This window comes from Macadamia integrifolia, unplaced genomic scaffold, assembly GCF_013358625.1.
Source record: "Macadamia integrifolia cultivar HAES 741 unplaced genomic scaffold, SCU_Mint_v3 scaffold2147, whole genome shotgun sequence".
NCBI classification, from domain to species: Eukaryota; Viridiplantae; Streptophyta; class Magnoliopsida; order Proteales; family Proteaceae; genus Macadamia; species Macadamia integrifolia.
In genome coordinates, this window is record NW_024868540.1 from 49,143 (window position 1) to 65,162 (window position 16,020).

At 39.8% G+C, this 16,020-nt stretch overlaps 1 protein-coding gene across 3 annotated transcripts in view; it reads left to right on the forward strand.

Annotated features, from left to right (window-relative positions):
• LOC122065892 (plant intracellular Ras-group-related LRR protein 7) overlaps nucleotides 1–16,020 on the forward strand; it is a 51,881-nt gene that overhangs the window by 11,252 nt on the left and 24,609 nt on the right. For all 3 annotated transcript variants that reach the window (XM_042629716.1, XM_042629715.1, XM_042629717.1), the window contains exons 4-5: nucleotides 614–722; nucleotides 847–932. In XM_042629716.1, the coding sequence (XP_042485650.1) occupies nucleotides 614–722; nucleotides 847–932 (195 nt within the window). The remainder of the gene's footprint in view (nucleotides 1–613; nucleotides 723–846; nucleotides 933–16,020) is intronic.

Here is a 16,020-nt window from a genome sequence, read left to right on the forward strand (position 1 = left end):
GCTTGGTGCAGTTATAGCAGCTTTGGCATCGTGGGTTTGAGTCTGAGTACAGCCACTTTAACCATGCTGAAGGTTAGAACTGACCTTAGACTGTGCGAAAGTGGAATTCGCAGTTGGATTGCAGCCTTTTTTATAGATACCAATCCAAAATAGCATAGAATGAGAATCAATCTGAATAATCAAATATGTGTGAAACATAATTTGAGTCAGAGGTACCCATGAGAATAAGTGGTACTAGGTGCTTGAACATTTGTAATTGTTATGGAGTTTGAATATTTGGTGATGCAAGTGGTCACCCTAATTTTCCCAATGTGACTTGTGAGTACAATAACAGTGGTCCATGTCCTGTGTTTTGAATAGTCAGCATGCTCCAAAGTTTTATTCATTGTCTGTTGACCAGTCAATGGTTATTGGGCTGTAAAACTGTTTTGACTTCATGGGTTGGTCTGACCAATGAATTTATCATCCTGACAAAAGACTTTTTTTTTTTTTTGGTAGAAACATAAATACTCCTTCACACGTCGCGTACTTGTAACTGATGTTTTTCATATGAAAAATGATTTTTGGTCACTTACTGAACTGAATACCTGACAAAGTGATTCTTTACTTTCAGGTCTTAGCTGATAATCTCATTGAGCGCCTCCCAATGAACCTGGGAAAGCTCCAGTCTCTAAAAGTTCTCACTCTCGATGGGAATCGGGTTACTGTTTTGCCTGATGAATGTAATTTTCTATTCTAAAACCAGAAAAAGAAGCTCATACATATATAATTTATTCTGTGCAATATACTTTCATGAACTATGTTGTCGTCAATAGTCCTAACCACATGCATGTTTCCGTTGTCCAGTGGGCTTGCTGGTGAGGCTTGAGAGATTATCCATATCAGGGAATATGTTAGCTTGCTTGCCTGAAACTATAGGTAGCTTGCGCAATGTGAGTATGCATTATCTAGTGAACAATGAGTCAATGTCCAATTTTCTGCTGCCTCTGGTCTTGGAGCACATTGCCTGCATTCATGCCAGGTGGTATTAGTAGTACTGTAAATAACTGTAGAAGTTGATATTTGACCTGGTTATTATTTCATCAAAATTGATTTACCATGGCTTCTCGGCTCACCAAGTGCAATCCAAGTCTCAATAACCTGACCTTTGGAGCCCTTACTTTTTTTAGGACCTTGTACAATATTAACGTTAGGTAAGATTCTGCATAGAGACATATGATTAACTCAACTGGAATAAGTTTGTCTTCAGTTTTTCTGTTCTCATTCCACCTTATTTTGGTTTGTATTTTCCATTGAGTATTAATTTCTTTTGACTTCTTTTCATTACCTAGATTGATGTACCTTTTGGTGTTTTCCTTGTCCTTTTCGAGCCTTCAACTTACTTGAAGTCACTCCTCATCAGCTTAATCATTGGTTTTTGTTGCACTTAACCAAACCATCTATTTTTCCTTCAATTATATTTTGATCTGTAAATTAGAAGAAGGAGAACAAAAGGGAAAAGAGAGGAGAGATGGTTGTAACCTTTGGGAGTCACAACCTTATGTTAAGACTCCCACTTCATTCAATATTTATAATAGTGACATGTGACATAACCCTACTAAGGGCATTAAAGGAAATAAGGACATAGAAGGGAAAACAATATGAAGTTACTGTTCATGTGAACAGTACCCATGAACACTGTTCATGACTTCACGTGAACAGTGCTGTGAACCCCTTAATCTATACTTCTAACATGATCCATTAATGCTACCTTTACATCCCTAGAATGCTATAGTATCTAAGCCCTGCTATTTGTCCATCTCATTAATCTTGCCTTCGCAATTCTCATTCCAAATGTATGTGTCTTCCTGGTTTTTTCCAGCATTCTTTCTATAAAACATGGCTGGTCTTATAGCCATCTTCTTAGACTTCCCTGTCAATTTCATTGGTATGCATCAGTTCATTCAGGCATGGCAGGAGTTAGGGATTTTTTTTTCCCAAAGGGCCTACTCAATGCATGAAGCTCCTGCCAATGTGGGGTCTGGAGAGATTCATAATGTATGCAGCCTTACCCCTGCCTTGCAAAGAGACTGTTCCCTGGGGAGGGGTTCCCCATTGGGAAATGAAAGCAAATGTAGAAGAAAGGAATAAATAATAGGGTTTTGAACCCCCTTATGAAAAGCATGGCTCGAAATCTCATTTCATTTCAGTGTTTCAAAAACCACCGAAAAACCAAAATCTTGGTTGAGATGATTTTTTTTTTTTTTTGTCTTGTATGATTGTTTCGGTGGTCAAACAACCATAAGACCTGAAACACCTCACCCAATCAAAGAAGAATATATTTCCCAATCAATCAAAGCCCAGCGTGGCAAGTTTCTCTTGAAGACACCTCACACAATCAAAGGAGAGGATTTCCCCCAATCAATCAAAGACCATCATGGGAAGTTTATCTTAAAGACATCTCAGACAATCAAAGGAGAAGATTTCTCCCAATCAATTAAAGACTAACATGGCAAGTAAAGATGCCCACGGTTGGAAGGATGTGTAATTTGAATTGTGATAAGCATTGTGACTTAGTCCCACCTACAGCCCTATGGAGGAACCTCTCCTCATATGCATTGTATATCATCCTTAAATATGAAGAGGATTGGTTGGGAAAGATCTTCTCCCTTGATCATGTGATGTGTTCTTATAGGTAGTCGAACAAGTAAATAATGCCCTGGGGACTGTCCTTGTTCTTGAGGTGAAGATGTGGAAAATCTAAGCCTTGGAGACACTTTTCAGCTTCTACAGAGCAAAAGAGGCAAACCAGGTGAGATCAGCAAGATGAGGCCAAAATATCGACCCCATCCCGTGAGTCACGTGTTTTCAAAGGGTGGTTGATATCATTTTGCTGAAACTGACCGAAATATCATCGATTTCTGAAATATCGATCAAGATTATGCTCATTTGGTAATTTGCATGACATTTCGTTTCAACAAAAAAAAAAAAAAAAAAAAAACTGAAATAGCTGAGATTTTGGCGATATCTTTTTCTTTTTTTTTTATGAATAAATAATTTCATTACCAGACGGAGGAGAGAATATACAGGGGGAGAAGAGGTGGGAAGCAAAAAACCACAAATCCTACATAGAGGCAAGGCCAAGAGGAGGCCTACCAAGGGAAAGAAACCCTACCAAAATACAACCAAGGGGATACATCAAGGAGGGAGCTAGGAGGGGAGAGAGGAAGGAAAGAGGGAGGCCCCAGGAGGCAATAATGAGCCTATTCCTTGGGGAGTCAGGAGCTCTGCGATGGTGAAGGCATCCAAGTTTAGAGCTAACATCAAAGTAGATGTCTTTCCAAAACTTCTCAAAGGAGCGATAGTTGAAAGTCCATTTATGAAGATTCCGCTCCATCCAATGGTGGTTAATGGTAGCACAGAATGCCAAATTCCCTACCGTACCACAAATGGTGGAGCCATGAAAGTCATATCAACCTAGATCCATTCTCGACTCAAGGGGAGGGGGATCTATGGGCCGGCCAGCAACTGCGAAGGACCTTCTTCTAAGCAGAGGAGGAAAAGGGATAGGGGAAGAAGAGGTAGTCAGTATTTTCAACCCCATTCCAGCAAAGGCAACATGAGGGGGAGATCAATATGTGATGATGGTTAAGAAGGGACTATGTAGGGAGGCAGTTGGAAAGAGAGCACCAAGCAGTGATGCTGTGGCGAGGGATATGGCAATGAAACCAGGCAATGTTGCGCCAGGCATAGAGGTCTTGAACCATGCTGAAAAAGGGGGAGTGGGGATAACATGGTTCTTATGTCCTAAGCCGAGGGAGTGGCTCAAGGGTACTCATGATTTTTCTATGTGCCTCATATTCATTGTAAGCAGACTCACTATTAGAAGAAAAGATCCTAAACATTGTCCAGGGCCAAAGTTAGAAGGATCATGCAATCTTTAACTATATGAGCTCTAGTTTCTTTTTAGAGTTCTTCATTTATTATCTAATATTCAACTCCACTCATTTTAGCCTTATCCCAACTAAATGGGGCTAGCTACATGTATCCTTTTTCTTAAATAAGATCTATTCAAAGCCATACTTGTTACTAGTCCTAAGCTTGCATTTTTTTCTTCACCATTTTTCTTAGAGTCATTTTAGGCCTACCCGTAGCTCTTTTAGCTCCTTCAATCTGATTCAAATGACCCCTCTGTATTGGAGCATTCAAAGGCCTCTGTTGCACATGTCCATACCTCAAATGAAATTCTCTTAACTTATCATATATCGGAGTTACTCCTATATCAGCTCTACTGACCTTCATTCCTTATTTATATTTCTAATCTTACCACTCACCCATTTCATTTTAACTACTCTTTTTAAGTTTTTTTATATGTTGTTTCTTTACTGCTCACATACAGCTCCATAAATCATTGTAAATTATATAAATGTCCTCTAAAATCGTCCTTCATGTTTTATTGGAATGTGTTAGTCACACAACACTCCAGAAGCACCCCTGAACTTTATCGGCCTATATTAATTATTTGTGCATATTTATCCTCTATTATTCTTTATTTATGATGTGTTCTAGGTTAGAGAAGACAAGATAAATAGAGCATAAACACATAAAAAAAAATTCTTCCAAGGGATGTGATTGGGCCTCAACTCTCCCCAACTTGAAAAAACTTGACCTGGTTGTTAAATCGAGAGAGCAATTGTCTGTGGTGCACGTCTAGCTTCAATCAATAGAAGTATTTCAGACGTTCATGCTAGTTGGGGATGTAGTCCTCAAAATGTGGTTTCCTATCCTTAAAAATCTTTGGTGGCCTTTGGTGGCATAAAAAATTCAATGTGCTCCACTTCAATTTCAGTATCACTTGTGATGGGTATTTCCATAAAACCTTCCGGAACTGTAGTGTTGAATTTATTTACTCACGACTTCACCATCCACTGTCTTAACCTCGTTTGCTTCAACCTTTTCTGTAGGCCTCTATAGTAGGAATATCAAGCATTGTCTTGTCATCATCAGTTGTTGGAATCTCTTCAACTTTAACCTCAACTTCATGTTCTTGTGTTTTGATCCTGCTCTCCTCTTTTCCTGTGGTGGTATGAAGTTGAGATCAATATGTAAACTAAAGGGTAATTCTGGTATGCCCAAACTTTTCTGAACTCATGGCAAATTGTTTATCAAATTGCCTCAACTCCCTAAGAAATTTTTTTAGTACATTTTTAGTGTTTACCATCTCATAGGGACTTAATTCACTACTGGCTATAGCTTTGATACGAATTGATGTGTTTTAGGTTAGAGAAGATATGATGAATAGAACAAAATCCCCCATCCCAAATTTCTTCTTCCAATGTGTGATTTGCATCACTTTATTTATCATTGAACCTAGGTACCTAAAATTTTCACTTTGCAGCGTTTTCTTATCATCGATTTTCACCATTCCACTTTCAGTCCTATTGTTATTAATGTGACACACCATATGCTCTGTTTTTGTGCTACTTATCTTAAATTACTTTGATTCCAAGGTTGGCCTCCTTAAATTCTTACGTTGCATTCATCCCTACTTTTATTTCATCCACCAAAACAATATCATCAACAGAATGAATACACGAAGGGATGTGGAATTTTTCTATTCATCTCTTCTATAATTAGTGCAAACAAATACGGGCTTAGAGATGATCCTTGATATAAACCAATTGTAATTAGAAATTCACTACCTTGCCCCCCCTTCCCCCACAGTTCCTACACTAGTCACTTTATCCTTATACATCTCTTTAACCATGTCCACATATTTACTTAAAACACTTGCCAAATTAACTCTCTAGGGATTCGATCATAAAATTTTCCTAAGTCAGTAAAAACCTTATGGATATCCTTTTTGCATTTATTGTCTGACCACACAATCTAGTTGATTTATGGTTTTAAGTAATATTTAGGTGGGGTCCATGTAATAATTGGTCCTAGTCTTCTCTACATGCCACCTTTCCCAGGGAAAAAAATCTTAGATTGCTTTATCAGCCTCATTCTGTGATCTTTAATTTTGCACAGTTTTTTTTCCCCTGCTAAAAGATCATTTAAAAGGAAAAAATTATAAAAGAATACAAGCTGGATTCAGAACCAGATACTCCAACAAAAAAACAATTCCGACTCCCCCTTCCTTTGGCATTGCCATCAGTTGGGGGTGGGAAATGCCATCACAAAAACTCTTATCTAATGTGACGAGATTCGAAATCTCGGTGTACAAATAACATCTATCTCAAGCTCATAATGCACCGAAGAAAGAAGACATTGCATAGACAATGACACACCATTCTTTGCAGCCAATTTAGAAAGGAAATCCATGATTGGATTGGCCTCTCTGAAGCAATGAGAAATCTTCCACTTGATAGAAGCTAGATACGGTTGAAGGTACAACCAATCTTATGCACACACCATGGAATAACCTTGGAAGAAACAAAAACCACTACTAACGCCGAGTCACATTCCACCCGCAACTTACGAATTCCTAGTTTTTTTGCAAAAATCAAGCATGCACTAGGCCTAAGAACTCTGCCTCATAATTTGTTTGCTAGAAAATATAGGCCCCAAACAAAAAAATCACTCTTGCTTGATCAAAATGGATAACCATTTAATTTTTCATAGTTAACAAAGAAGGAAGTGAAAGGAAGATGTGATGCAAAAGTGAGCAACCAAAAGTGAAAGATATGCATCATAGAAGCTAAAAGAACATGTCTATAGGAACATAAGGGAAATGATTGAGAAGTGAAAGAGAAGCATTTTTAGAAAATAGTAAATTAACATCAAATCATATTAACAAGAAGTTCTAGTCCCCCCCGGGCCCCGGGGACAGTTAAAATAGCATGAAATTGTACTATGCAATTAAACAGTAAATGCTAAAACTTCTAAGATAAAGAATTACTGTTTCTTATGTTGAAAATGCACCGATACCATAAAGAATAGAGAAAATCAAATTTTGATATTGCCAAACTTTGAATTAAAAAAGTATAGAAATGCGTTCCTTTTTTCTTATTATTATTATTTTTTTTAATAAAGAAAGTGTGAAACATAAGTAACATTCTTTTTCAAGAAGAGAATGTACTTATAATTTTTGATAAATTTGCAAGAATTATTAATGAAAGAGTATATAAAGAGTAAAAAAACAGAAGACATAATAAAATATTTGTCAACTTCTATGGAATTTGCAATGATCCATATTAAAATCAAGAGAGTATATTATACTTAAAAGATAAAAAAACCATATAAGGTAAAGTAGAATGTCAAGCAGGAGAATCCTTCATTTTTCTGGTGAATGGATTTGGATTGGCATGACTTATGGAGGATCTTCTATTTGTGGTTCGATTTGGAATCTAGATTCTGGTGTCATGATTAGTCACATTTGGATGGAGCACAATCTTCGTAGATGGACTTCCAACTCCAAATATTTCGATAAGATTTGAAAATCCCTCTGCTTTAATGTGAGCTCCAAGCTTAGTTGCCTTTGTCATCGCCCCGTTGATGCAGATTTGAAGACCTACATCCATAGGAAGAAGGCTAACAAGAGTAACTAGCATGTGGACTTACCTTGTTGATGCTTATTAATTTCCATACTTAGTTTTTATTTCATGTTTTATGTATTAGTTTAGTCCAAATTGAACCATGGTCCATGTTGGTCCAACATCAGTTCAATTTAAGTGGTTAGAAGTTACTTTTACTTTTACTTTTTACTTTTCTAAAAGGGGGGATCAATTCACTTTTGTAAGTGATGATGGGTGAAGACTTTTTCACCTTTGGTAGTTGGGGGATGAAGACTTTTCCATTGCAACTTTAAGAGGTGAGGATTTTTCCACTTTTAGTAGTTCGTAGGTGAAGAATTTTCCAACTTTAGTCGTTGGAAGGTGAAGACTTTCCTACCCCAACTTTAATAAGTGAAGACTTTCTACTATTGTTAGTTGGAAGTTGGGTATGTAATGTTTTGTTGAGTTGGTCCTATAAATAGGGATCAATTATAAGCATTCAAAGACAACTCAGAATTTGGAAACAAAGTTTGCTCATGCAACTCTCTTCTTGTGTTTTATCAAGAATCTCTTGTGTTTGATTAAGAGATCCTTTGTGCTTGATCAAGGTAGGTTGGTGTTTGATCCAGTCGATCCACCTTGCGGTGTGAAGCCCAGGTGTTATTTTATTGTTTATTGTTCCATCCTTTTCATCTTTCAACAATTTTTAGCAATATCCTATTCCCATATCTAGAATTCCCTATTCTCTGAGAAAAGATTCTACTCTGGTACTGTTTTGAGCTTCCTCAATTACAGTACTACATCAATTGGGATCAGAGCATAGCAGAGAATGAGTCACAGTGGCCACCGGATCAGGTGCCTCCACCTGATCCAATAGCAAAAGTCATTGAAATGTTTCAACAACTCTCTGCTGATCAAAAAGCTATTAGTGAGATGTTATTGCGACTAGAGAACCAAAGTGTTATTCCAACACAAGGCAACAATGTACCATTCGAGAGGGAGGATAGGTATCAACTACAATCTGCTGTGCATCGTCAACATAGGAGAAGTCTGAAAGGGCACAACAAAGAACCCCTACAGCACCACCTACCTTCGAGGAGCATATAAGATCTTATTTCAATGGTGATCTTGAAGCACCCCGTCGACGTACTGATGATTCACAAAAAGTCAAGCTTGAATTAAAGGAGTTCAACGGAAAGCATGATCCACAAGTATTTTATGATTGGTTGGCTGCTTTAGATGACTATTTTGATTGGTTTGAGTTGTCTGAGTCACGTAAGATGAGACTAGCGCGTACTAAGCTAGTTGGCTCAGCCCGCGAATGGTGGAGAACTGAAGAAAGGGATCTAGAAGATCATGGTAGAGCTCCCATTACTTGGGAAGAGATAAAAGAAGATCTTAGTGCCAAATACTTACCACGACACTTTAGATCACAACTGCAGGACAAGCTGAATACTCTTCGTCAAGGGAGTATGTCCGTTGCAGAGTATATGGAGCAGTTTGATTCACCCTATTCACGCACTGGCATCAGGGAGAATGAATTACAGGTACTTTCCCGCTTTCGTTTGGGTTTGAGATCTGATATAAATTGTGCTATTGGCGTAGTAGATGTATGTAATGTCATGGAATGCTTCGAGAAGGCAGTACATGCAGAGGAGCTACTAGCTCCTACGGGTAGAAGGCTTGGATATCAAGCTGGAGAGATCACAAAAAAAATTTTCAGCAAAGAATCCTACTTCTTATCCTCCACGTACCACACCTTCTCTATGTGCTGATCACAAGGGGAAAGCACCTATGCCTAGCATTGCCATAGTGCAATGCTTTCATTGTCAGGAGAGGGGACATTATGCCAAAAATTGTCCTACACGTCAAAAAGTAGCAGTGATGGTTGACGCTGACGATACTCTTAATGAAGATAATTCCCATATCTTTCCAATCCCATTGGAAGAAGACGAAAATGTTGATTATTATGATGGGGCTGAAGCAAATGAAGATGACTCCTATGGAATTCATGTGGTTTCTCGCATATTAGTGGTTGAAACCAAAGGCGAGGATTGGCGATGTCCTTGCATGTTTTACAGCCACATGCGTTCAGCTGATCGCACTGTACAGGTGATAGTTGACAGTGGCAGCTGCATTAATGTTGTCTGTGAGTTGTTTGTGAAGAAGGCACATTTGAAGGCAGAGAAACACCCACAGCCTTACAAATTATCCCTACTGAATGGCAATACTTTGAAGGTCAATCAGCGATGTTCTGTTCCATTAAAACTTTCTCGATATGAAGAAAAGGTATGGTGGGATGTTATTTCTATGAAGCTAACTGATGTTCTTTTAGGGAGGCCATGGATGTATGATAATGATGTTCTCACTGGTGGAAAGAAGAATCAGTGCATATTTACCTTTAAAGGGCAGCGCACTATACTTGAGCCTATCAATGTACCAGAGGAGATGCGCAAAAGACAGAGATTGAGGACTAACCAGAAAGCCACCACCGATACCAACAAGATGCTGGTCCTTCCATTGAAGAAGATCTTAGTTGTTCCATAAAAGCAGTTTGAGCGAACCAGCCATGATACAGGCATGATATTAGCCCTAGTTACTAGAGAGGTCACTCTACCACCAACAGTTCAGCTCACACGGCCTATTAGAGAGCTTCTATCAGACTTTTCTGATTTAGAACCTGATGAGCTACCTAATAAGCTCACTTTTATGTGCGATATTCAGCATGCTATTGACTTGGTACCTGGTTCTGTGCTTCCCAACCTTCTAGCTTACCGTCTCAATCCTACAGAACACACTGAGCTCAAAAGGCAAGTTGATGAACTACTACAGTAGGGGTTTATCGTTGAGAGCCTTAGTCCTTGTGCTATACCAGCATTGCTTACTCCAAAGAAGGATGGCTCATTGTGTGTCAACTGCAGAGCAATCAACAAAATAACTGTCAAGTATAGGTTTCCCATACCACGACTTGATGATATGCTAGACATGTTGTCCGGTGCAAAGGTCTTTTCAAAATTGGACCTTCGAAGTGGCTACCATCAAATTCGTATTCAGCCAGGAGACGAATGGAAGACTGCCTTCAAGACCAAGGATGGACTGTTCAAGTGGAAGGTCATGCCCTTTGGTCTGACGAATGCACCTAGTACGTTCATGCAAGTTATGACATAGGTACTTCATCCATTTATTGATCGATTTTTGGTTGTATACTTTGATGATACCTTAGTTTACAGCAAGCATCCAGATGATCACATCGACCATTTGAAGCAAGTCTTGAGGGTGCTCCGTATGGAGAAGCTATACATTAATCTCAAGAAGTGTTCCTTCATGCTGCCCAAGGTTGTATTCCTTGGATTTATTGTGTCATCCAAGGGGGTTGAAGTTGATCCTGAGAAGATCAAGAGCATCACCAACTGGCCTACCCCGAAGACAATTTGAAGGTCGTAGCTTCCACGGTCTAGCCTCATTTTACAGGAGATTCATTCGAAATTTTAGTGCAGTCATGGCACCTATTACCGAATGTATGAAGCAGAGTAAAGGCAATTTTGAGTGGACAACAGCGGCGACAAAAGCCCTCCATCTTATCAAGAAGAAGATGACAGAGGCCCCGGTATTACACCTGCCAGATTTTGATCGTGTATTTGAGGTGGCAACTGATGCTTCATATATTGGGTTGGGAGGAGTGCTGATGCAAGAAGGGAACCCTATCGCTTTCTATAACGAGAAACTTAACGATGCCAAGCGACGATACTCGACTTATGATTTGGAGCTCTATGCTGTCATCCAAGTGTTACGCCACTGGAGACACTATCTTATTGGTAAGGAATTTATTCTTTACACCGATCATGAAGCACTCAAACATCTCGATTCTTAGAAGTCAATCAGTCAGAAGCATGCAAGGTGGGTTGCTTACCTACAAGAGTTCGTCTTTGCGATGAAATACAAGGCTGGTAAAGAGAACATGGTGGCTGATGCTTTAAGCCGAAAAGTTCTCACTATCAATACTTTTTCAGTACATGCCGTTAGTATTGATCAGATACGAGATGAGTACGCGTCTGATAAGGATTCCAGAGTCCTATATGTAGAGTTACAGCAAGGTGGGCAACACCCTAAATATGCTATCCACAATGGTTATTTGTTCTTCGGAACGCGATTATGCATTCCAGACTCCTCCCTACGACATCACATCATAAGGTAGTTACACGGAGGAGGTTTGGGAGGCCACTTCGGCAAGGACAAGACCATCATATAGGTGACTGATTGGTACTACTGGCCACACATTGCAAAAGATTGTCGATCATGTCATCAAAAGGTGTCAAGTCTGTCAACTTGCTAAGGGAACCAAGTAGAATACAGGCCTCTACTCTCCACTACCGGTTCCTCATGCACCTTGGCTCGACATTAGTATGGATTTTGTACTTGGGCTGCCACCTACAAGAGAACGGTATGATTCCATTATGGTTGTAGTAGATCGCTTCTCTAAGATGGCTCACTTTTTGCCATGTCAAAAGACCTTTGATGCCTATCATATTGCAAAGCTCTTCTTCAAAGAGGTTATTCGACTACATGGGCTGCCAAGTACTATTGTCTCTGATCGTGTCATTAAGTTTATGAGCTATTTTTGGAAGACATTGTGGCTGAAAACTAACACAAAGCTACAGTTTTCAACTGCATTCCATCCACAAACTGACGGTCAAACGGAGGTTGTTAATAGAAGTTTGGGGAACTTGTTGAGGTGCTTAGTCTGAGATTATGAGAAGACATGGCCAGCAATCCTTGACATAGCTGAGTTTGCCTACAATAGCTCAGTGAACAGGACAACGGTGCGCACACCATTCGAGATATTACTTGGAATTCAGCCGCAACGCCCAAATGATCTTGTTCCACTCCCACCCCAGGCTCGAATCAGCCTTGAAGCTGATGAATTCTTGCTCCACATCACAGAGGTGCATGCAAACGTGCGACGACGTATTGCCTTAAGTAACGATGTTTACAAGATTACAACTGATCGTCATCGACGTTATGTGGAGTTTAAACCAGAAGACATGGTTATGGTTCGCATAAATCCTGAGAGGTTCCAACCTGGTGTTAACACAAAGCTCCATCCAAAGAAGATGGGTCCCTACAAGGTGCTGAAACGTGTAGGACCAAATGCTTATGTGCTCGAATTGCCTGAGGAAATGACCATAAGCGATGTCTTCAATGTAGCCGACCTACATCTTTATGTGGGACATCATTCAGATGATGGTGACCTGGAACAAATGCTAAGGCTGCCCCAACTTACACCACCTCTTGAAGATGTTATTGAAGAGGTTTTGGATGATACTTACAAAACCACTCGTTGTGGCACCGGTTATCACACTTTTCTTGTCAAATGGAAGGGACGACCACGGACTGATTGCACCTGGATTCATGCTGATGATTTCAAGAGGCTTGATCCCAACTTGTATGAGTGCTACATGTCCCTTATCCATTCGTCGGAGTCGAATGTTTCCAAGCCGGGGAGAGTTGATGCAGATTTTTCACCAAACTAGGCTTGTTTTATTAGGAATATGCTTAGGGTTGGGTTGTATACGTGTTGGGCCTTCAGTCCATGTGGTTTGGAGTGTATTGGGCTACTTTTATGGGCTACTTTTATGGGTCTAAACTAGGGGTTCTAAGGTTGCATACGAGATTCAGTGATTTGTTTCCTTTTTAGACGGGTTATTTAGTTTCTAATTTCAGTACCTAAATTAGTTTCTAATTTCGAGTCATTGTTAGTTTCTAATTTCTGTCTAGACTAGTTTCTATTTTCATTAGATTATAATTTCCAGTTTTTAGTAATTTCTTGTAATCAATTTTTAGTAACTCAAATTTAGTAACTCTGAGTTACTATTACTTGTAAACCCTCCCCATCATTATTATAAATAAAGGAGAGCTCTCATCATAGAGAGACGATTTGAATTTATAAAAAAATAACTCTCTTGTTGCTGCCGCTGGGTATCAATGGTGGTTCCTTGTGTTTGATCAAGGCCTAGGGATTGGTGTTTGATCCAATCGACGCTCTGCGGCGAGAAGTCCGAGTGGGTTGCTATTATTTTCTGGTTTTCTTTAGTGGATTATCTTCTCCAGCAGAACAGGTAAGTAATCTGAATTTTTCTGCAGAAATTTCTGGGTTAAGCTCTCTGTTTCCTATTCTGTCGACCTAGTCTATTTTGGACTTTTGGCCACCCGATTGCTTTGAGATTTTGGTCGATTGTTAGGACCATTAAGAAGGGGACTTGATCCAAGTTTGGTACTGATCAGACCATGGGTTTGTCAATTTCTGAGTTTTCTTCAGTGCTGGTCGATGGTGATTTCTGCCCAGAAATTATTGCCTGATTTGTGTTATCTGCTACTGTTGATTGCTGCCTATGTTTTCCTGATGGAATGGACCTGCTATTCAGTATTCCGATTTGTTTATTTGTCACTTAAACATCTGCTATTGAAGATTCTGAACTTGTTAGGATCGATTGCCTGTTCTCAGAACCTGCTGTCCCAGAATCGAGTTCTGATTTGGTTATCTGGTTTTGCTATGTTTTGATTCTGATCCTACTTATTCAACTACTCTATTTCTATTGCTAGAACTTCTAATTGTTGATGCAAACTCTGCTTCCTGAAATTCCTGATTGTGGATCTGATAATTCTAGTTTGTTTAAGGACTGTTGACTGATTATTCTGGACTGTTGTTGCTGTCTATTATTGGGTGGTTATTTGGTTGTTCTTTGGTTTATAATATCCTGCAGTTTCGGGACTGGTTTTCAAATCTAGTCCTACATTAAGTGGTATCAGAGCATGGCTGAGAACAACACCCCCACCTTAGCTTCTATTATGGAGTTGATACAGAATATGAGAGCTGAACTAAAGGCTGAATTGATGGCTGAATTGGATGCCAGGTTGTTGAATGAAGAGACCCCACCCCAACAGCCTACTGGCAGTTCACGTACAACACCCGAAGTGGACACTCCAATGAATGTGGTTCCTCAGTTGACTAACAGGAGAGAAAACCCTAATCTGAGAGCACCACAGAGGGTTCTGGTAGCACAACCTACTTTTGAAGAGCATGTAAGAGGATATTTTGAGGCTGAGCGTCCCGTGCAACCAAGGTATTGTGGAGATTCACAGAAGGTCAAGCTCGATCTGAAGGAGTTTGATGGGAGGTATGACCCCCAATTGTTCTATGATTGGGTAGTGGCACTAGACGACTATTTTGATTATTATGAGTTACCTGAGGAACAGAAGATGAAACTAGCTCGTGCTAAGCTAGTTGGGGCTCTTCGTGAGTGGTGGAGGACCTATGAGCTAGAGTTAGAAGACCGTGGTAGAAAACCTACTAGTTGGGAGGAGATAAAGCTTGAGTTATCAGATAAATACTTGCCACGCAATTTCAGAGCTCGCATACATGACCAGCTGAACTCTCTTCGTCAAGGGTCTATGACTGTTGCCGAGTACATGAACAAGTTTGACGCACTTTATTCTCGTATAGGCATAAGGGAGAATGAAAGGCAACTATTATCTCGGTTTCGACTGGGATTGGAGCTGAAATCAACAGGGGTATCAGAGTTGTTGAAGTGCACTTAGTGAGGGATTGTTTTGACAAGGCCCTACGAGCAGAGGAGCTTCTAGCACAGCCAGTTAGAAGGTTTGGTTTCCAAGCTGGGGAGGTAAAGAAGAATTTTCCAACCTAAAAACCTAGTAGCTCAGCACCTCCAAAATCCACTTTTCCTCCACGAGCTGATCATAAAGGAAAGGCATCCATGACAGGTAGTAATAAGGTACAGTGTTTCCATTGTCAAGAGATAGGACATTTTGCTAAGTCTTGTCCCATAAGCAGAGGGTTAATGCAGTAGCTGAGGTTGAAGACTCCAATGAGGAGGATGAGTCAGCTCTTCATCCCTACCCATTAGATGATGATGATGATGGTGGATAGAACTATGATATGGAAAACACTAATGAGGATGATACCCAAGGTATAAATATTGTTACTCGCATATTGGTGGCTGAAACCAAAGGAGAGGATTGGCGACGTAACTGCATATTCTACAGTCGTATGAAGTCAGGTGAGCATACTTGTCAGATTATCATTGATAGTGGCAGTTGTGTCAACGTTGTTTCTGAAGCCTTCGTGAAGAAAGCAACCCTGAAAGCTTACCCACATCCTCAGCCTTATAAGGTAGGTATCCTTGCTGAATGGTAATACCTTAAAGGTGAATAAGCGGTGCTCAGTTCCTTTAAAACTTTACCGATATGAAAAGAAAGTTTGGTGTGATGTGATCCCAATGAAACTCACAGATGTATTGCTTGGTCGTCCCTGGATGTATGACAATGATGCCATGGTTGGAGGGAGGAAGAATCTGTGTACTTTCATGTGGAAGGGTGTTCCTACAACTTTCTATCCGGTAAACATGCCGGCTGAAATACGGCGAAAGAGATCATTAAGGTCAAATCAGAAGGACATTGACAATGAGAAGGAGGTATTAGCTATGCCCACAAAGGAGTTGCTAACTATTTCCCATAAACAGTTCTT